Source organism: Manacus vitellinus, unplaced genomic scaffold (genome assembly GCF_001715985.3).
Source record: "Manacus vitellinus isolate BGI_N305 unplaced genomic scaffold, ASM171598v3 scaffold_6_pilon, whole genome shotgun sequence".
Classification (NCBI taxonomy): Eukaryota; Metazoa; Chordata; class Aves; order Passeriformes; family Pipridae; genus Manacus; species Manacus vitellinus.
The window spans coordinates 2,836,181-2,859,232 of NW_021940750.1; the positions used below are offsets into that span (position 1 = coordinate 2,836,181).

Consider the following 23,052-nt stretch of genomic DNA (forward strand, 5'->3'; position numbering starts at 1 on the left):
CCCACATAGTGAGAAAAAGTCTTTGTTCAAATACTGCCAGGGCAATAAACCTGAATATATCACAAGGGAACATCAGTGAGTGATAATCTAGCACAGTGGAAATGGGATCATATATTTCAGTGGAGTCTATATTCAGACTGTTAAGGATGCTGAGGTGCAGGTCCCCATGAGAAAAAGTGGCAACAAATTCTTTTCAGTCAGTAATTTGCAGCAGCCATTTTCTGGCTCCTACCCTTTATCGATACATGCAACAAAGATATTTCAACTCATGCCTTCAACACAGTAGCAGTATATGTAACGAACAGTCATATACAGAGGGCTTTCCTCTAGAGCTCCAGACCCCAGAGGTTCCACACTCAGAGATCCATGTCGTCTGAATGGATATTCAATGTTAAAGGACGGTATACAAGACCCTCAAGCCATATTATGTCCAGATAAAAACAAGTTCAATGGAAAACATAGCTCTGAGAAGAACACGGAACATACAAGGGAATCCCTTGCTTTGAGATCTTGTCTTACTGTTACAAGAAAACTTAGCAGCAGAATCTGTGTAAACACCTATTTCTGATTAAAAGACTTCAGAATGAGTGATGTCTGTGGTTTTAGTAGGGAGAAAAATTACCTTCTAAGCACCAAACAAGGTTTGAGGTAACGGGACCTCTCTGTGATGTGGCTGCTAGTTGAAACCCTTTTGCTTTGGTAGTTTGTGGTTAGAAATAGTGTGAAGAATAAATGGCTAGAGGTAGGGGAAGAAATGTTTCAAAAAGCTGCACACAGTGAGGTGATGCTTAGAGGGAAAATTTTAATATGAATGTTAAATGTTTTCAGAAATAATCTTTCAGAAACTTAATCTTTCAACTCAGCATGTTTTTCTCTAGTTCTCCAAATTTCCATCATGGAGAAGCATCCCTACCTTACTTCAAAAGCCTTTTTGAATATCAAAATACATTCTGTGAGTAGTAGTTCACACCATATGCCTCTGGAAATCAGTTCTCTACTACACAACTTTTTTGTAACTTTATCTGTTTTCTGCATGTAAGTCATCTAATAATGTAACTGCAAGAATCTGGGGTAGTGGTATTGTCTCTAGTAGGCCTTACTTTAGGGGTGAGAAGATTCTGTGATTACGAACAGAAATAAGACACCAGTTATAGGCAATAGTGAGAAATTAATCTGTTGAATTTTAGCTAGATTGTTATTAGTGATATTCCTATAGAAATATGATAGATTAAACAAGCATTTTATTTCACTTTTAGCATTTCCATTTATGGAGATACTCTCCTTCCTAAGAAACTTATTCAACTGCTAGACTTTCTGCTGGTCCTGAAACTTTATGGCATATTATTTAGTTCTAATTCACCATACAGAGAATCAATTTCCTTATTTATGTTGATAATCTTGGTGCACTTATGATTACCGTATGTTTAAACCTGGTTGATAATGTTACAATCTAGCATTCCCCGAGTGCAGTGAGGCTGGTGCAAAATATATATCCTTATTAGGTAATTTCCTGTGCTAAGAGACAGTGCAGAAATATCCTCCAGCCTATGAAATATAGTTGCATTCCACTTTAATAGAAGCCTCTCTGTGTAAAACACTAAGTTTTTAAATGTTTCAGAAGCTGCTTAAGCTATCTTTCAGAGTGTCATGAATCAGATAGCATATCTTCTTTATTCTGAATAGCCTTTTTAATAGACACACAATTTCCACAGTTGCTTTTATCGCCTATTATTCAATTACCCACTGTAAGATGTGTGTGTGCTATTGTTCACTCCTGTCTCCTCTGTTTGCACTGAGTTTTATCATCTGAGCTATACTTTACTTCTCTCCCTTCTCCCCAGAAGGTTTGCTCACTTCCAGGCTGGTATCCAGGGGGAGACTTGAGAATCATCTCAGAGAGAGAACTGGACTGTTAAGCAGCTTGGTTAATTCTAGGTTATAATCAAGAATTCATGATATAAATAAAATAAGAATGAAATGCTTATGTATCACCTCATGCTGATGAAATTCAGTTTGGGGCTTAAAGAGTTAATCATGTTCTTGATGTTATCCCATTGCTAATATGGTTTGCTTGTTGAGTTCCTGAGGCTGGGGAACGAGAGGAACTTGTGAGCCGTCTGGTTTTACCACTGTATAGGGGAGGAAGTCTGTAGTGGCTGAAATTCCCCCTCACACATAGACCCAGGTGAGTGGTGAGCAGGCTGCTTTCAAGAGCAGAACCTGTGGCACATGGGCATAGATTGAAGGGGAACAACCCAGACAATGAAACTTCACTTTTCCAAGACATTAGTAACTAACTGCGAAGCAAGAAGGCATATTGCAAAATGAGAGTGTTCTCCCCTTGTAGAAAAGTCCCATTCCCTACACCCTGCCCCCTGGCCACTGCCAGCACCTCTGTAAGAAAGTCATTTGTTCACAGCAGCCAAATGCAAGAACGGTGGGATGAAGAGTGTGGAGAACATCATGTGAGAAGAGCTAACACAATATCTCTGCAAGAAATTTCTGTACCTGACTCTTTAGACAGAAGTCTATAAATTTCATTCTCTACTTGCTGTTGAAGGCACTCAGGACCTGAGAGAAGTCAAGTCATTGCGTGGGACATGTAATACTTTCTCCTTTTCCCTACTCACTTTCTCCTTGCAGGAGTTACAAAAGAAAAGAATCCACAAGAAACAAATAAGAAGACAAAGTGTCTTTCACTGAAACAATTACTCTCTTGCAAAGTTTATGACAAAAGTCTCACGAGCATAATTTCAGTGTTTTGTATAAACCTAAGACTGTATATTTGAAACTGCATACTCTTTTTTTCCTACCTACTAACTATTGCCACGTAATTTCAACACGGGACTATTATTAAAGCAAGTCTATGCCACTGCACTGGCCTCACAGAAGTTGTCAGGACTGTGTCTTTATGATATACCATTAAACCAGAGAACAGCACCATTGTTATGGTTCATCTACAGCTAGAAGCACATAGCCTTCCACAGAGTGCTGCACCCATATGCTTGTTTATTGGTAGCAGGCCTGGGCTCTGGGTATCTGATTATACAGTAGCACCTGCCCATGGCAGATCTGGCCGAGCACAGACTTCCTGCTGCAGCACCGCAGCTCCATAAATGAGAGAGATTTATGCAAACTGGCTAAAGTGTGATGTCACAGCGCTCTGATAGACCCAGGGACTATCTTCCTTCTACAGACATTTGATAAAATCAGGAACTTCACATACGACTTGGAAAGAAGGTCACCTCAGAACCTATTAGGGCAAACTATGAAAACTTGTTAGGGTCCTTCTCCTATCCTGAGATCCAGCACTGCAAAGGGACTTTACAGAGTCCGAGGATCTCAGCGGATCTCACTTTTTTCTTTTTTTCTTTTTTCTTTCCTTTTTTTTTTTTTTTAATGTGATTTTTTTTCAAGTCAGTTATGCTGGATGTTTGAAAACTGAATTAAGAAAAATACACTCAGAAGTTGGCTGAATGTTGCAAGCTTGCAAAATGGAAGGATTTCCCCTTATTCCCCCTGTGAGTATATTTGGTTTATTCCTAATACGGATCATTGGGCTCAGTAGAAAAAGGCAAAATAAACCAGGTATTATTATTTGAGAATATCTGTGTTTTGGTCTGTATTTGTAGTGTCAGGAAGTTTGGTTTAGGTCAGTCTATAAAACTAGTGACAACATGGCAGTGAAAGGGAAATTAACATTTCCTCCCCAAACTTGTATCTGAATTTGATCTCCATTTGTTTTCACAGATTAAATGTATGGTATTTTTGTACAGCACAAATATAGCAAGCCAGTAAATCTCTTTTCTTCAGTGTTGCCTATGTGATATAAAGCCAATTCTTTCTTCAGATTGTAGTTATTAATTATCTGGAGTCTCTGACATAGTTTATGTATTTAACTGTCTACCAATCTGTGAAAGAAGAGTTGTTGAATGCTTATTTTGTGTATTGCGGATTTTAGAACTCTGTGCTCTTTGAAATGATGGCATTTTAGTTTCTAACTTCATCTCTTCTTGAACTGAATTCTCTTGAATTCACTTATCCTGAAAAAGTAATTTGCGGAGGAGAGGAAAAAAACACTCAGTCCTTATTTGGGAGTTTCAATGTTTTCTCTAAGGTATAAATTTTTCTGTGTGCTTATGAGACTGTTTTATCCTTTTCTTAACTCTGAAGCATTGTTGAACTGCTCTAGTTTATCTTATGGTGAGTTCAAAAATTATTATTTATGAAGAACATAATGTCACTAACCTGTTTTTCAGAAACAAACCTTAATGGGAAATCTCTAAGTAGAATGGATAAAAGAGGCCCCAGCTAGATTTCATTAGGTTTGTAGAAGCTGAGGAGGTGCCAGATCAGGTGGTTTACTTGGCTTTTTATGTGGTAGATGACTTACAGCAATTGCTATACATGTGTCAGAGCACAAAAAGAGACAATGCAGTTTTTTTAACAAAAACTTGTATTGAGTTTTCTATTTGTCTTGTCCCATTTAATGAAGGCTAAAGTCATATTTCCTTATCTTCCATCCAGAACAACAGTCCTTTGAATTCCTGTCATATTCAGTATTTATGCTGACTGAAAATATTTTTCTTTTTGTGGGAGACCCTTTATTCTCTCAGTTTACCATCAGTGTCTCTGATATTCTCTTAATTTATCATCAGTGTCCCTGAAATCCCCTATCTACCCAAAGGACAAGAAGACTTTAAAAATAATTTCTCTTAAGTACATGGAATTGCCCAATGGACCTACTGTAAGTGCATCAGAATAAAAATCTGAAAAGTAACTGAGAAAATGAAAAAGTACGCAAAGATTTCTCGATGTGTTGCTTGTTGGGCTTAAAAAAAAAAAAAGCAACATAAATCTTGTCCTCAACCACCCCAGAAATAAACATCTCCATAAAGAAAAAAAAGAAAAAAAAACAAGGTAATTTTATGTCCTTTCATTCACTCATAGACAATTTTTCTAGACTCTTTTTTTCAGTATTTAGTTCCAGGGCATATATTAAATAAATGGATTGAAAATCTAACACAGTTTCACTCCTATTCTAACCTGTGTTGCAATTAATATTCTGTCTGAACTCCTTTTGGATGAAAAATACAACAGGCAGTAAAAATACAACTACAGGCAGTAAAAATACAACTACACCTTACAGAAGCACTTGATAGGGCAATTTAAGTTTTATTTTTGTGAATAAAATGTCCAAAAATTAATAATTTGTTGTTTCTACTTTCAGAATTGCTTTAAGTGTGCTTTGGGCACTGCCAGCTAGAGACCTACATGTCTGTGTCTCCTGGGGCTTTTTCAAAGGGGAGACATAGGCCTGTTTCTAGGCAAGGGTTTCTGCTGCAATACTTCCCTCCTCCACCCTCCCCGTTCAGTTGAGGGTGGGTCTGTAACTGCCTTCCTCTTGACTATGCTAGGAAACTCTTACCCTTCACTTGGAAAATGGTTTAGGTTCATTATTTAAATGGTTTAGGAGTATTCTATCTTCATCTGAAAATTAGGAATTTTGTATGGGAAGTTCTGCAAACTGGCTCCATGTCTTCCAATGCATGAAGAACTAAGTTGTGCTATGAGTTAAAAAATTATTAAGTCAAACACATTGACTTAAAGAGGGTCCCAGTTTTACATGAATCTCTAAGTAGCCACCTTTGACTACTTAGCCGTAGTCACAGCTTTGAATTAAGTATTTTTGCATGAGAGCAAAAATGCCCCACAGAAGTACTCTGTTCCACATAACTGCATTGCCAACACGGTCCAGTGAGGCTGGCCCAATGAGTAATCATGCTAATATTTTTACTCATGTTCTCTAAAATAGTTATACTGTAATTTGTTTCCAAGAAAATACAGTCAATTTTGGCCTTAAAACTTGGCAGCACATCACTGGAAATTGTGTGAAGTATTTCTGAATCACGTGCCACTGAATAGTTATATCAAGGTAACAAAAAAAGATCATCATTTAATGAATTTACAATTGCCTGGAATCATCTAACAAAGTCTTGGTGAATAACAAGAATTTTCAGACTGCTATTAAGTTCAATATATCTCTCTTAACCAATGCCAACCATGCTTTCTCTGAGTAGTTTTGTGGCTTTTCCCTAGAGTTTCAGGCAAAGATGGAAGATGAAGGCCACTCTTCATTTGTGAAAGTCTGTGACAATTATGAGTTCCTAACAAAGCTTTCTGTCACTCTTTTACATGAAAACAACTGATAGCTTGTCATCAGTTATATATTACATTGTAACATAAGCCATTCTTTGTTTTTTGTCATGGGAAACAAAACAGTTCAGTGTCATGGAAGTGCTATCAGTAAGATGATGAAATGAGTGTGTGGGTGGGGACTTCCAGAGAAAGATGGGGCAAGTGGGTAAAGATTGGTAAAAGAGGCAACAACAGTACATGGAGAAGCCTCTTCTCTCTAACTAGAGAAAGAGTTTTTAATGAAACTTAAAAAAAAAGAACAACAACCCCCTATTAAAAAAAAAAACAACAGAAACAATTAAAAACAGATTATTGGAAATAGCTTCTCTAATAAATAGGAGAAAAAAATCCCACCTTCCCACAGGATAATCAGAGAGAATACATTCTATACTATCTCCTTTTACCACTATCTGATTAAGTTTTTGATAAACAAATTTTTAAATATTTAATATACCTCTTCCCCTGTTAGTTACTGTACTTTTGAAGATCAGACACCAAGATGGAAAATAGTGTCATTACAAGTCATTTGTGTGGACAGATTGGTCCAGGTTGCATGACTTAACAAGGATATACACATGCATATTTTATCAAATGAATCACTGCACAGAAAACTAATTCAAGGACAAAAATTCCAAGAATCCATACTAAAGACATTTTAAGCCCCAAACTTTCAAAACAGAGCTTATTACCCCAATGCCCTATATAAAAGCAGACTCTTAGATGGTGAGTATCTGTAACTCACTCTGCAGCCAGCTGGATCTGTAAATATTAAGTGAATCACTGTTTTAAGAGTCTATTTAGCACACCTTCCTTTAGCTCTAATCATTGAATACACATCTGAACTTGTAAAAGCAGCTTTTGAATGGTAAAATACTTCATTCTCAGCTCAGACTGTGAGACATTATTGCCTGTTAATGTATATTGGTCTGAAATGGGGGAGTTGGAAAATCTTTAGGAAGAGACAACAAAGGAAAAATATAATCAGGAAAAGTCAAATATTATTTCCTGTGTCTAAAATGTGTATTTGTTATCTACTTTTGGACTGATGTTTGGCCTTCTCACCAAGCTATACTTCTGTAAAGATGTGAGTGACAGATACTTTGATGTAGCTGTGGAAATTTTAACAAATTAAGCCTAGATTGACAGGAAACTGATGCCTTAGGAAATTTGTTTACTTTTGGCTAAATAATTATCAGAGTTACAAACTTGGATGCATTTAGCTATGATTTTTTTAAAATAATTTCTATCAGTTTCTAGTATTTTAGTTGAAAAGAAACAAAGATTTTTCTTTCAAACTATGTACCTTTATACGGCTTTTTTAACCTCCATTTTTCCCAATAACATATGCATTATCCATTTGGATGTTGAGGTCTCCCCTTTCATACAATATGAATGCTTTCCTTTGAGTTATAACAAATTTACCATTCTGAATATGAAGGCACAAGTTATATGTTTTTCAGGTTGGTGTTACTTAACAGGAAGTATATATTTATAGAAAGGAAATTGGGGAGTGAGTGAGCTAATTTGCAACGATAATGAAAAGTAGAAATTCCATTCAGAACTTTATCCTAAAGAGAGCAAACTACAGTCTCACTACTTTTTCTTGTCAGAGATCAGAGTACACCAAAGGTCGAAGGAATGGAGATGAGTAAATACATATAACCATAGAGAGAACACCAAGAAAATACGTAGAGAAAATCCAGAGGCATCAGGGAGAACGCACATTGTACTGACTTCTTTGACTACCCCTCTGAAATCTGGAAAACAGCTTAGCATTAAATCTCTGTGTAGATGAAGGGCAATTCTATCAGAATCACATAGATTTGGAAATGGAGACTGCGTCCATGTCCTCTGGAGACTAGAAATGAGAAGAGTCTCTTCACTGGTATTCCTGCTGTGAACACAATTAAATGACAGTTTGCCCCTTTTCCTTAGTCTTTCCTTTAGATTGTCTTTATTGTGGGTTGTCATCTTCTCAAGATTGCCCCAAAGCAATTATCCACCACCAACAGCTATATTTGGAGCTGACAGCTAGGCAATGGATTTTCTCCTGAGTCTTTGAATATTCCATGGATCTGATTCCCACTTAGTGTTTATTTTCGGGAAGCCATGAACTTTTAGACAATCTTACCAGTGCAATTTAATTATACATTAATACAGCACATGACTGCTACTAAGGATTAACCAAGGTCTAAAGTAAATCCTGAAAGTTTGGGTTTTTGTTTGTTTGTTTTTGTTTTGATTTGGTTTTGGTTTTCTTGTTTTGGTTTTGGTTTTTTTGGGGGGGCTTGGTATGTGTTTTAATATCTTAATCCTCAGAAAAAGACAATCTTTAAATTCCAAAATTCCAACAGAAAGCACTGAAGGAGTTAACCAGAAGAATTAAAGAAAAAAGTCTTTTCCTTTCGCTAGCAGCTTATCTACTACCTCCATCTGGATTTTAATGGCAGCTGCTACCTTAGGTTTCATGTTCTCAAGTAGTCTAGAGAAGGAAGAAAAGAGAAGCTTGCCTGCATTTCTGTCATGCTGTAACCATAGCATAAGCTTACAAAATGCAGATGTTCCAAAAATGAGACAGATTCATGGAGGGAGATAAAGGATTTGAGATATACAGATAGGTATATCAACATATAAACACAAAAAATATGTCCATCATGTAAGTTATCATGTTGTTTCAAATATTTGTCCTTTAAAGTTAGTTATGCTGAAGTCATTAATAGAATTAAAATGTTTCTATTAATACCTACTAGAAATAATTTCCTTTCAAAAGAAAAAACAAGAAGGTGTTTGAGTTCTCCTTTGCTGTTGACACCACAAGAATTTGTTCAGATTGGAAGAAAATATTGTAACAAACTTAACTCGACTAAAGTTTAACAAAACCCCATGGAGCACATTGTCCTTCTCTAACTCCTCACTCTGGAAAAAAACAAGAAGGAACATTAAGTGAAGCAATGAAACTGTGCAAAACTAATAATAAACAGATGACCTTTATTGCAACAACATAAGATCCTAATCAATATTCATACTGGAATACTAGGCCTGGGGAGAAAGAGAAGTGGGAAAGTAACCCTATATCACCTGTTCTAAGGAGACAGAGAGAACTTTAACTCTACAGTTAAGCATCCAATAGGTCACAACTCAGTATTTGCCCCACATTTGGAGTTTTTAAGCCTTCTCTGCACATATCTAAGAGCCCTGTGTAGTTGACTGGAACCAGAAAACATTTAGAGTTTATTTTGGACAAAAATCAAGAAAGAAAATGGTTTTTTGCCCTCTGTCAATGTTATTACCTGCATACAAACTGCCACCATTTAGTCAGATCTCCTAGAAATAATCAGAATATGTTTAGGCAAGTTTCAGCGTTCTCTTTTGTGTGCAATAATAATAATAATAATAACTATAATGACAACAATAACAACAATAACAACTATGACAATTATAACGATAATAATAACAATTAAAAAAATAATATAATGTTTGCTACTACCAAAGAAAATATTTCCCTGCCATGCTGTGCCTGATGTCCACAAGGACTCTAAAAAGTATCCTCAGAAGGCCCGGGTGTGGGATACTAAGGACTTGTGTATTACCACAGGACAAGTTCTGCTGCACAAACTGGGTGTCTTTTCTACTGGGATTACTCTTTTTCCTTTTTTTTGTTTTCAAACCAGTGTTTGGTGTCATGCATTTTATTCCTGCTGATTCAAAAATACCTTGAAATCTCCCCTTTCTTTCCCTAGGCAATATAAAATGGGTTGACATCACCCCTTCAGTAACTATGTGAATAATTTGGAAGAGATTTGTGTAAACTTATGGTTCTAAAAATTCCTCTTCTTTTTACAGCCCTCTGAAGATATGGTACCCTATGAGTCAGACCTCTACCGACAGCCCCATGACTATTACCAGTATCTCAACAGTGACGGAGAGAGCCATGGTGGTAAGTCAAAAAATATCTCCTTGGAGCAGAAAGGTTCATGGAAAACAGATTTAGGACATCCAAGGAAAGAATAAATTTTTTGCAGTGATCTATAATGTATAGACACAGATTTTCAAATCAGAAACCAACGTTATTTTATTCCACTTAATGGTTCTGTTCCAACCCAGCAACTGCAACAGGGTTTCTCTGAAACAGAGTTTTAAAAAGCACTCTATGATGCAAAGAGCTTCCAGGAAGATAGGATCTCATGATCTCTATCCTTCATTGTCTTTGCTGTATTTTTACTTTCCTCTGCAGATCAAAAGCACTCATCTTGTTTCACAACTCTTTGAGGACATGGATTTGCAATACTGTATTTCTCTTCTTGTGTTCCTATTTCCAATTCCTATCTGACTTAGGTCCTACATAAACTATTTTTGCCTTTATTTTAATTAGATTTCTTTGGTATTTGGCCTTTTTTACTCCATATATTTCTTTCTTTTTATGTCTTTTGCATGCTGCCACACCTAGCTTTAACTTTCACTCTTCCTCCAATACACCCAAGTACTTCCTCTCTCTAAATCTATGTAAAACTTCCTTATAGCTGTTTGTATGTAAACACAGTTCAGTATAAAAATGCTGTATAATTGTTTATTACTTCAATTTGTGTATGTGGTTTCAAAGCTTTGGTGTCTATATTTTGGTGTTTTCTGGGCACTGCACTGGACTCTAAATCAATGCAGAGGTGAAGTCTTGTTTTGTGAATTTTGCCTCCTGTGAAATACAACGGGTCCAGCAACACCACCCTGGAAATACCTGAGTCAATATTGACTCAGGAAGGAAAAGCACCGTTCTACTGTATTACTTGTCGCAGTCCCTGCAAATCCTGGAGTTTCCCTGAAAGACTCCCACTGATAGAGCAACTAGACCCATTTCTGTTTAATTTAACACATTAACTACTCACAGCATAGCACTGTTTTGCCTGTGGCAGCAGAAGCTATTTTAAGGAACAGTGAGTTACAGTAGAGGATTGTTCTGAGCATTTAGCTGAAAAAGATACCTACCTAAATTTGTTCTCTACATTGTATTCAAGAAATGTCAATGGCATTCTTAACACCTGGAGACAAAGAATTAATTCAGTTTTTATAAGTTATCTCACGGCATCTGTTAGTCACACTAATCAAACCCAGCAAATTCCGCATGGAAATTCAGGGTTTTTACATTATACCCTGCAGCTGTTTACACACTCATAAAATGAGGATAACATTGATTATCTCAAAAGGCAATTGTGACAATTAAACAATAAATATAAAAGATGCCTTGTAGGAAAAAGCTCTGGGAAATAACTTTTCTGTCATTACATCTAGGCTACCTCGAGCAGAAACATCCCTTTATTTTTCATAATTTTATCATCCCATCTGGTTTACTTCCCATTTTTCTGTTGGAAGGCTGTTCCTAAGGTACATTTCTCAGATCATTAACATGTTTTTACTCATCCTAATGAACACAACAAAAACTGAATAGTTGCCTATATGGGTTATAGTCTAAGCAGTACCTAAACACCCACTTTGAACAGAAATTTGTCTGTTCCCTAAGTTGTGTGCATTTGTCCAAAAGACCCAAAAAAACCCTGTTTAATGTTTTAAACTCCAACAGTAAGTTGTTATGGAAGAGGCAACTTGAGCCCAGCCTGAGCATTTCAATCAAATTTTTATTTATGAAAGCAACCATGTTGTAGTTGGTTGTGTCTAAATATCTAATGTGCCTTATGCTGTCCTGCATTTCTCACAGTCCAAAAAAGCCATGAACAACCAAAGAATACAGATGAAGACTGAAAACCATGAACTAACACATTTTTCTTCTTTCTTATAAACACTGAAAAAGTGAACTTTGGCTTTCATTTTGTTTACATGACAGAAGTAGTGGATCTTGAGAAGTGCCATGCAGAAGAGCAGGAAAGGGACGCCACAAAATACTTTCAGAAATATGTACTAAGCATTCAGAGCAATGAGGATAAAAGCACGGTGATTGAAAAATGGAAGGGAAAAGGAATAAATAAAGTACTGCAGTGACATCAGTGAAAGAGACAGAACCTGATCAGATGGGGGGGAAAAAGTAGAAAAAAGAACAGAGTTGTGAGAGAGGAGTTCAATTTGGGAGACAATGAGATCACTGGCAATGCATAGAAAATAATTTTGCAGGTCACTCAGTAGCACTATGGACCTCAATGTAAAACTACCAGTTAATGTAAATAGATTATACCAGACAGAAAAATACTTCTGATTATGCCGACAACGGACTGCTAAAGAAAGTTTTCCGTAATCATCAGACCACCTCTCTCACTGCTAGCAAATTAATTTTGTGAAAGGGAGATGGCAATATCTTAATCTGTAGATCTGTGTTACTTGCATTACTGTCACTTTCCTCAAACACAATGCTGAAGGCAACCCTTACTCCATATTTACAGGAAGAGGCATAAAAAGCTCAAAATCAGTGTGCCACTAATATAATACATAGGAAATCTTTGCCAGTAAGTGAACAGTAGATTCAAAAATGCACCATAATATGTTCATTACCACAGGTATTATGTGCAATTATTTTCTATACTGCAGTTTAGCTATTTTTTAAATATTGTAATAAACAGAGACACAGTCATGCAGGACAGAAGCTGCTTCAAGTGATCATGTATTAGTCCATCACCCAAGCCTGGGCTTGTAAGTCTGTAAATGTAACACAGCATATTTTGTAACACTAATGCAATCTTAGTAATTACAAAATTTCACTGCTGCTTTGTCTCTAAGTTATTACTAAACGTTATTGGTTTAGGAAAAATCACTTTTTGTATGAAGCTGAATGCTGACCCTTGTTCCTTTTGTTTCTAGCCTCATGGAACTTACTAGATCCCGTGATCTGGGGTTTTATTTTTGTCCCACCTCCTGGAGTAATATGATCATTTAAGAATCTCAACTTTGATTTTGTTAGGATCCTGGCTCATGCAGAAGTGGAGGAAAGTCCAAACATGCGAATCTTAGTCTTAAATGCCATATGAAAGAGAGAAAGAATTCCAAACTTCACTAAAAATCCCCTTTCCTCAAAGCCATTCTCATGATTTGTTGGGGTCTGACTCATAGGTATTTGAACATTTGGAATTATTAAAATAGTGAAGTTTGTAAAGTGGGAGTTAATAAGATCCTAATGTTATAGATAAGACTAGTGCCCTGCTTAGAAGCACAGCATTTCTCCCAAGAATGATTCTGTTCAAGACATTAATCAAGACATTAATTTTCCAGTGTCCTTTAATATTTTTCTCATTTCCTCCATGGGGTTTTTCCTTGACTTGTTTTTTCAGACGTTGGAACATGTAAGCTATGCGATATGGGACTGTGCAAGAAACCCTCTCCTAGTTCATCATGTGTTGGAAAATCTGTACCACCCAGGACAGAACCACCCAGAAACACTAGCCCAGCCCTCACAAGTACAGCCATGCCAGCAGCTGCCTCCTCAGACAAGGCAGAGCGCTGTGCTGACAGAGCTGTTACATTTCCGGTTCAATAGCTGGCTCATGAATTTCTGCATGATTTTGCACCGCGTAATGCCAATTTAGCCTGTTGCTCCACTTTTATTATAAATGCCTTCCTTAAGCTTATTTCAAATTCTAACTGCTGGTTCTAACATTATTCAGCTATTACAAGAGCAAAGAAATTTACAGTGATCAGAAGATAATGGAGAAAGTTCAGTCATGTTTTCTCACTCATAAAGTGAGAATCTACCTCTATAGTGAATATTAACACAATGCCTTTAGGTCCACTAATGCTTCCCAGCAGGCTAACATCCTCTCTGTCATGGGAGGGAGCTCAGAATCCGTGACTGTCCTTCCTCTAACCTTTCACTACATGCAAGACCAAAACAAACATGATCTCCATGTCTCTACAAAAGAGAATTTTTTTCACATCCTCTTTCACTTCACACAAAATGTCTCATAATGACTCCATTGTGTAGCTATAGCTTGGCTTTTAATGACATTTTCCTTTACCCAAAGAATAGACACTTTCCATTTCTATAATTTTTCTCTCCTGTCTTTTTTCTTCCTTCCACCTTCATGTTTTAGAGAAAACAACAGAATTGCTATGTGTTACTGATGTGACACTAATAAAAAACACAGAAGTAAATAGTTGCTGATAACTCGAATATCAGCAGACACAGATATATAGATGATTTTTTTTTATATTTTCATGTGCAATAACTTCACCACAGAGGGGCTTGTGAAGACAGATCTGGAATTTCTTTTTTAATGTTACTAAACCAATATTATTTTTCCTAAGCATCACTGGGAAATTATAAATAATTTAGGAAGAAGTATGGATCTTTCCTCTTGTCGCAAGTTGAATATTTGGACAAAATTATATTGAATTAATTTCTGACAGATTTATTTTGTAATGTAATATTATTATGTGATCACTTTAAGTCCTAAATGCAGTGTTAATAGTACTGTTATATTACTGTATTTTTACAGCAGCACCGAAATCCATCATAAAGAAATTTAGTAATGAATAGGGTAAATAGTAAATAGAGATTAATCTTAGTATGCATAAATAGTGTTCCATAGGTTAATTTATTTGCCAAGGGAAAAGTTTAAAAAGTTCTGGAGCAGCGGTAACCCTGTCATAGGCTTCAAAAAACTAAGAGGTATCTTACAGTATAGAAACATGACTGACGATAAAAGAATATTTTAGAAGAATCCAAAGTAGACCACTTGGAGCATGCACAGATACTCATGGCTATGCATGAGTTGGAAATGGTCTGTGTTCTCTCTTGACCACTATAGTCGCTGCTGGTAAGAAATTCCACAGCTGAAGATCTACCATTGACAGCCTCAGAGACCTTTCCCTGGACTTTGTCATCCTAACAATTATGCACTGATCTCATTCTCTGTTATAGATTATCAATGACAAGGGGTCTTTGGGAATATACATTGCCATCTGACAGAGCACTTTCCGCACAGTGAGCAGAGCCAGATCATTTCAAGGAAGAAGAGTTTAGATTACTCCCGCAATGTATTCTCAACACTTTAGTGTGCAGAGTAACATGGTATATGGGGCCTCGGTGGTTGGCTCTACTTAGAGAAATCTGTGGCAATTTAACACAGAAAAAACATAAGTTAGTGTGGCTCAATCTTCCAACTAAATGGAAAAATTGCACACTGAAAGTGCCTAAAGCTTCCTATCAAGACACAGCCTTAGACAGTCTATGGATTCAAACTCACACACTGACATTTCCTGGGTTGGTACAGAGGTGGATGTAAAAAATATCTGGGTTCTTTGTACCCATAAAACCCAATTTTTTACCAGAGAAACCAAAATTTTTCTCTAGCACTACAACATGAAGAAGTGCTACCGTGTACTGTAATTACCGTGCGGCTATAAAATTCATACACAGTGCACAGAAAGTGCCACACAAAAAACCAAAGAAATTACAAAGTAATGCAGCAGCTCCCTGAATGCTTTTGTAAGCACCTTTCTATCCGCTTCTTATGCAATGAGGTGATTTATCCATGAATCAGAAAAGCAGGAAGGAAAAAAAATAATCCCTGGTGTTTTAAGTTATCTGATAGAGCCTTCAAGTAAATTTCTACTGGTCTGAGCATAAAGGCAGCTAAAAGAATGCACAACTTTTTAGGTACAACTATTTTTGATACAAGCATATCACTGAGTTCCCTCTAAAGGAAGCCACATTCTAGTTACTCTCCTGCATTTCAAATCCTCAATGAGATTAGACTTAATTGTTTGAAACATAAGTGGGGAAGGATGAGGAGATAGAAGCTGAAAGAAAGAATGAAACTGGCATTTCAGAAAAAATATTCATAGCATATTAGTGTCCAGATAATATCATACACAATAACATCATATTCCAGAATGAGACAATTGTTCCTCTATAAATTCAGTACAACAACACTTAGAGCACTGTGTTCAGTTCTGTTATCAGAAGGATGTCAGCAGCTGGGAGGGAGCTTGAAGAAGTGCACAAGTAAGATTAGAGTAGTGAATGTACTGATTTGTATTGAAAGATTGAGGCCTAAATACATGCAACTGGGTTAAGTGATAATTAGAAGAAAATTGCAAGGGTACATGACAGTACATGACCTGAAAACATGTGAAGGGTAGGACAGAAATTATTTATAATAATACAAGAGAAGAAAACTTGGAATAGTAAGGAATAAATTACAACTGCTATACTGAATACAATAAAGACATTTCAGCCAGGCATAAATGATGCAAGGAAAGTTAAACTATGGAAGGTTAGTTTCTACTTCAGTCAGAGCAGAGGATATGATGCTGACATTGATTTTAAAAACAGGTTGCACATAAATGTGTGCACAATTAAGTATGCAGCTACTGTCTGTAAGAGAGAAATAGAATTTACAGTGCTCCACATTTCTTCTAGAAGATTTTAAATTTTGAGCAGCAAGTATGAAATTCTAAAAAATTTAAAGGCTTATGTTGAAGTAAAAACCCCAGAATCTAAAACTGAAAATTATATGGAATTTAGTTTCAAAGGTAAATGAATCAGGAAACAGGATGGTGGTTAAGTACTTCTTTATGGTTTTGAAAAAAAAATCCAAATTGTCACAGGAATTTCAAACATTCTGAAGAGATAAAAATGGTCAAGAAAAAGTCTGCATCAGAATTTAGCCACACTGTAAACAACATGCACCAGACTGCCACAAAAGTTTATCCTTTTATTTTCTAGTATTGCTACTTAAAAATGTGTGATATAACAATGTGATAACAGGAAGTATCTAAAAAAGTGCCTTTTCTGCAGCATTCCTGAAATTTTGCTAGCACAGTAAAATAAAGACTGAAGATAACTGCAGAACAATCTTTAAATTTTTTCCACCTCCTCATTTCCATGCATTGAGGAAGAGTATAATAAGAATATGACAGTATATAAATCAGTAGAATTTGTTGCGTCAAGAATGAAAATGTCTTGAAACTTGTTATGGCCTTTTCTTGAGAAAGTTGCCAACATTAATGTCTTTTGCATCTTGTGCTAGATTATCATTGAAATCCATCTCATCATCTAAGAGTATTGTCCTAATTAAAGTGGCCTAAGTATTACTTTCCAACCACAGGAACTGATGAGACTAGGAAAAGAAACTTTACAGGGATCTATACAGATTGTCACTGGAGACAGGTCAACAGGGATGGTGTGGAGAGAGCAGAAAGGACAGCAACAGGAGAAAGAATCAATGAAATCCAGGTAAACGCCAAATTTCTTAATCTTGTAACGACAATCTATTTTTACTTTCTTTAGATCATTACTGGGAATACCATCCACACCACATGCACAGTGAGTTTGAGACCTTTGGAGACAACCACTTCACAGAACTGCAGAGTGTGCAGCCTCCTCAGCTACAGCAGCTGTACAGGCACATGGAGATTGAACAAATGCATGTCTTGGATTCTGCAATCCCAACCACACACATCGGACTCAACCATCAGGTATGGTTACCAGCACTTACTCAGAATTTTGGATGACAATTAATGCTAAGGAAAATAATGCATTAGGGGATGCATGCTCTCATATGAAAGAGATTGCTGAAATTAATTGCACAAATTCTTCCTGCACTTGATGTAAGACTCTTCATTCTTGGGACAAATGTGGTTTAAGTATTCTTTTTAGCTAGATAATGAGAAGTCATGTTCCTCAAACTGTCTAAAAAGATAATTGCATTTGATGGAGGTGTTTGGAATTTCAAATTTTTTTTAATTTGGAATGAAAATCAACTGTTTTGTAATTCTGCAGATGAACTGGACCTGAAAAGCTTTGCATCATCCTATCAAGGGTAGCTATGACTTCCGAGAAGTATTCTGAGCCTTGAAGCAGTAGAAAAGTTTTAAATATTTCCAAGCAATCCTGACAGTTTTACATGACTTGTGTTAGAAATGCTAACAAAAACAAGTCACTTGTAATTTTACCACAGGCTAAGAAGGACCCACTTGTACTTCTACATGGGAGTAAACAAGTCACAAGCCAAAACACACTGTCCTGTCTTTGCTCAGATTTTACTTGAAGCCAGTCATTTCCCTGTATGAAAAAGATACATCATTATGCAGTAAAGATAGTCACCAATGAATTCTCAGTAATGTTGAAATTATAAGGGGTTCCATCATACTGCAAAGACATTGCGGGTGTTGAGATCACATTTAACTCTTGATCCTACAAGAATGTGCCCAAAGTCATTTCTGGGAGCAGTAGAAAGCTGAGTGATCTTGTGCTAAGGAGTTCCCAAGGCTGGCAAGGTACACACAATGTCCTAAATACAAGACAGAGCAGAACTGAAGTCAGAGAAAAAAGCACTTGCTGATTACAGTTTTGCATATAAAGGTACCGTTGCTGAAACTTTGGAAGCACAAGAGAAAAACAAGAGGAGGTGTTTCTGCTTATCTGAATTCATTCTACTCAGCTATCATCTTTCATTTCAGGATGAAAGGCAGGGAACTAATTTTGTTACAACTTTCGATAAAGAGCACTGTGGTCTCTTTCTGCCCCACCCCACACAAAGCTGCAGATGTTAGGATGTAGAATTCACCATTACCCTCCTTTTCCTTACCAGCTGGAGGCCTTTGGCTTTTTACTTTAGATTTTTTCCTACAGTAGCTCATGCAAATGGTACTTGGCATGCTCTGAGTTTTACCCTCCAATGTGTCTCAGTCACAGTCCCAGGCAAAGAAACAGAAGCAGGAAGCAAGTTTTAATCCTCCACTGAATTTGCCAGTTACTAACTAAACCCAAGCTTGTCATGCAATATCAGAGTTCGAGTTTGTAAATAAAGGAATAACATTCAAATATATTTCTTCAATTTTCTGTTGATATCACGTTGTTTTGTGAAATCAAATTTGAGGCTTAAGCTGCTCTTGAACAAGATTTCTTTAAAAAGTTTTGTTAGCCTGACAACAGGGGTCTCACAAATAATAATATAAGAAAAGAATATTAATTCTGGAGGCAGAATGAAAGAAAAAGTTGAAAAAACATGAGAAGAACCTTAGAAAGAGGAAAACCTCACACAGGTGCCACAGCCCCTGAGACAACAACAGAATATGGAAAGTAGCTAATAGTTTCTTAAGTTTTCTCTCTCCAGAATTGTATTAGTAACCTGGCTCTTTCTAACACACTGGCATGTCCTTTGTGACTCTGTGTAACATAACTGTGTGATACTGTATTGGCCTATGTTGAGTTTCAGGTGAAAAGTAAGTGTAAGTAAAAATACAACAGTCGAGAAAAGCGGGGACAGCATGGGAAAAGCTTACTTAACTCGCCAGGCAGGCCTCTGCGACTACCTTTGCCTGTGAGACACTGTGCCCCTCCCTCCTCCACTACACTCTCCCACCATCCCACTCCATTCCCAGAAGGGCAGTTTCCTTACTCCCACACCACCTCCCAGAGCATTCCAGGTTTCCACAACCTTTTTATCTTCAGGGGCTCCAATGCCTGTTCTCCTCCCCTGTAAGACGCTGTCCCACCTTCTCATTCCCCTTCCCCCATGGCACTCTCTCTGTTCCTTCCCACCCCTGAAACTGCAGCTTTTTTAACTGTAAAAAGCTAAAGGTGACTCTGTGGTGAGGGCTGAAGTTTTGCTCTTGGGGATCTGGCAGGAAGCTTACACACACTCTTGCCCAATCCTGCCCTTCCTGCCCAATCCTCTCCAGCCAATCTGCCGACTCATTAACCGCCAGCTGCTGCACCCCAAAACCAGCCCTTTGCACACGCCTTATTGGGACATTTTAAGCTGGTGCAAAACTCATCTGAAAAGCACCACTCAGCAAAGTCCAACATGGGCTGGGTGGTGTGACTCATGAACACCCACTCCCCACTTCAGTGCCTGAAGTCCCAGGGGAAGGGTGCCAGGTTCAAGATATCCTTTCTCGATGAAGGAAAAGCAGTTCAAAAGAAACTCACCTTCAAGGATTATTATCTGTCCCATTTCATTAAAACTACATTCTATATGTTGCTGGGTTTGTGGGATGTTGGCTGTTTTTTTGTAATGAAGGAATTGGGTTCTTACTCCCTGCCCCTCAGACTGACCCGTTTCTCATTATTAAATAAGAAGCTGCCACAATTCGTGACAACTAGTTGTGATCCCTAGCAAACCAGACTGCAACTGAGAATTTACAGAGCTGAGGTATATTCCACACTACTCCTAACAACACCTCTGTATAAGGGCAAGAGAATTTAACACAAAAAACTTGCTTGCTAGATTTGCAGATGAGAAATCCCCATTAATAGGGAATTTTCAGATAGCCACTCAGGAAAACAGAATGTGAGCCAAGATGGTGTATCCTTTATCTTAGTGTTAAGGCTATTCCTCTCCTCATGGGGGAAATTCAAGACAGAAAGCTGACAGACCTGTGTAACCCCATCTCCAGATTTGGATGCAGTCCTGTAGGGATTCAGTGCTGTCAGAAGGTGCTATGCCTGAGAAAGGAAGAGGACAACAGAGCTAAAGCCAGCCATACTAAGGCAGAACTGTTCAGCTCTTTCAAATTTAAAAGAATAGCTCCAGAAGCAATTTTACTCTGGGGATAAGCAACAGGGATCAGAAAGGCATTAGGTAGAATGCAAGCTGTGGGGACATGTAGGGGAAGAGGGGCAATATTACTTGCAAGGATATAACATATGGGAAAGTTCTGACTTTAATAACCTTATTCCTTCTTCCCTCTTTTAAAAGTGCTTCATTGTACGTGTGTAAGTGATGACTGTTATCTGAAAGTGTTTCTTAATTGGATGGTAGTTATTATAAATGTCAACAACTAAGTCACTCATTATTACACTAAACACTCATATACCTCTTATTTTCTCCCCCCTTTTCTCTGTAATTCTCCTCATTACATTTAATTCTGATGCTCAACTCTCTATCACTGTCTCCTCCCTCTGCTACTCTGTTCTCCAAAAGGTGTCCTATTTGCCCCGGATGTGCCTACAGTACTCCTCTCCACCTCAGCCCAGTTCTGATGAGGAGGACATGGAGAGACAGAGTCCCCCATTGGAGGTATCAGATGGGGAGAATGATGGTGTGGACCCTGGGCCCGGAATTATGCATGGAGAAACAGGTCAGTGAAAACAGAGGGACTTTGTCAAGCCATGTGGTAAGCAGCTGTTATATATATTACCTTGATGATAATTAATGACACTGTGGAACTGCTGTGCTGGTGTTCTATCTCACTGCCATAGGTTTCCTTTCCCTGAGTCCTTGCACCCTTCTGTCTTCCTAATCTTTTACAGCCATAACTGTGTTTATATCTCATTTCTTCATATACCCCCACTGCCTCCTTCTGCTTTGCTTATTCAGGCTTCCTGAATGGAAAGGGCTTTTGCCATTTCTACTCCAAATTCCATTAAGAGATGGGAAAACCAAGGCAAGAAGATCAAGCAAGAACTGATTTTAAAAAGTATTTAGCTCTCTTTGCTCAGTACCTGAGAGTCACATTCTGTATAACCTACCAAAAATAGATTTAGATCAGTGTCAAAATAGCAATGTTTTTCAATTAGCTTCTAATTAGAAAATTAATTTCAGAACAAGGGTTTGGCCTTTGGAATTACTTATTCTTGCTTTTTCTTCTTGGTACATCAATCCACACTATGTCCTCACAGTGTTACACTGTTTATTGTTATAAATGCTGCAAACTGAAGAAGTTACAAGCTAGCTGAAACAGTTATATACTTTCTGCTGTTTCACCAGGAACTGTACACAAATCATAATGCTCCACTGGGTTTCTTTGACTCTCACACAGGCAGCAAGAAAAAGATACGTCTGTATCAGTTCCTTCTGGACCTTCTTCGCAGTGGGGACATGAAGGACAGCATCTGGTGGGTGGACAAGGAAAAAGGTACTTTCCAGTTCTCCTCCAAACACAAAGAAGCATTGGCACATCGCTGGGGCATCCAGAAAGGCAACCGCAAGAAAATGACCTACCAGAAGATGGCACGGGCTTTGAGAAACTATGGCAAGACAGGGGAGGTCAAGAAAGTTAAGAAGAAGTTGACCTACCAGTTTAGTGGAGAGGTGATGGGAAGGGGGGTCACTGATAGGAAGCATTATCCTCACTGAGGCCATGGGACCCTAAGCAAGAAAAATATTAAGACCTCCTGGCTGGATACCAGCAGAGGAGATGGACACATCTTTCTCTTTGCTTCCTGTGCCCCCTTCTCTGCCTTTAAACAGCCTTTACCATCAGATGTTTCTGGTACGAATTCCCTTCTTCAGCATCTGAGAATCCTAACCATGACAGAATTCTTTGCTTCCGTCCTCCAAGTTGGACAGAGTTGGGAAATTTAAACAATGTACAAATATATTATTGTCAGGAAAGATTTTTTTTTTTTTGATTGTATTGTAACTAAAAAATACAGCCGATGAAGTTTTGCCTCCAAAGGTGGTGCTGTGTCACCCGCAGTGACACCGCGATAGCTTTCAGCTTTCAAACTAGCATTAATACAGGCTCTGCCGCAGCTCTCAAGGCTAGAGAGAAGTTTGCAGATCTTGGAATGATACTCGTTCTTTTAAATAGTAATAACATGTACATATTTAATAAAATTAGATATAATGAAGTTCTGGTATTTGCATAATAAATGATTACTTCACAAACAAAGCTTACTCATTCAATTATGCAGGTATAGGTCCTCTGTGATGTCTGAATAAAAGGCATGCAGGGTTATAGGGCCTTTTCCATCTGTTGCTACTTTTTAATTTACCTAGAAACACCATCAGTGCTGTCAAACTCAGTAAAAAATATAATAGGTGAGATACATTACTGTGAAAGAGACTACAGTACTGAAGTAAATTTAAATATACATAGATATATAGATATATGTATTTGTCACTATTTTTTCCAGTGCAAACAAAAGCCTGCCAGTTGAATCATTTCTATTCATGTATACCAAGA

The 23,052-nt window shown here is 37.5% G+C and overlaps 1 protein-coding gene across 1 annotated transcript; it reads left to right on the forward strand.

Moving 5' to 3' along the window:
- Positions 1 to 3,169: 3,169 nt before the first annotated feature.
- SPI1 (Spi-1 proto-oncogene) lies at positions 3,170 to 22,754 on the forward strand. Its single transcript, XM_008919766.2, has 5 exons — positions 3,170 to 3,521; positions 10,042 to 10,135; positions 17,426 to 17,613; positions 21,066 to 21,222; positions 21,904 to 22,754. The coding sequence occupies exons 1-5, from the start codon at positions 3,477 to 3,479 to the stop codon at positions 22,218 to 22,220; spliced, it is 801 nt and encodes a 266-aa protein (XP_008918014.1). The 5' UTR covers positions 3,170 to 3,476; the 3' UTR covers positions 22,221 to 22,754.
- The last annotated feature ends 298 nt before the right edge of the window (positions 22,755 to 23,052 follow it).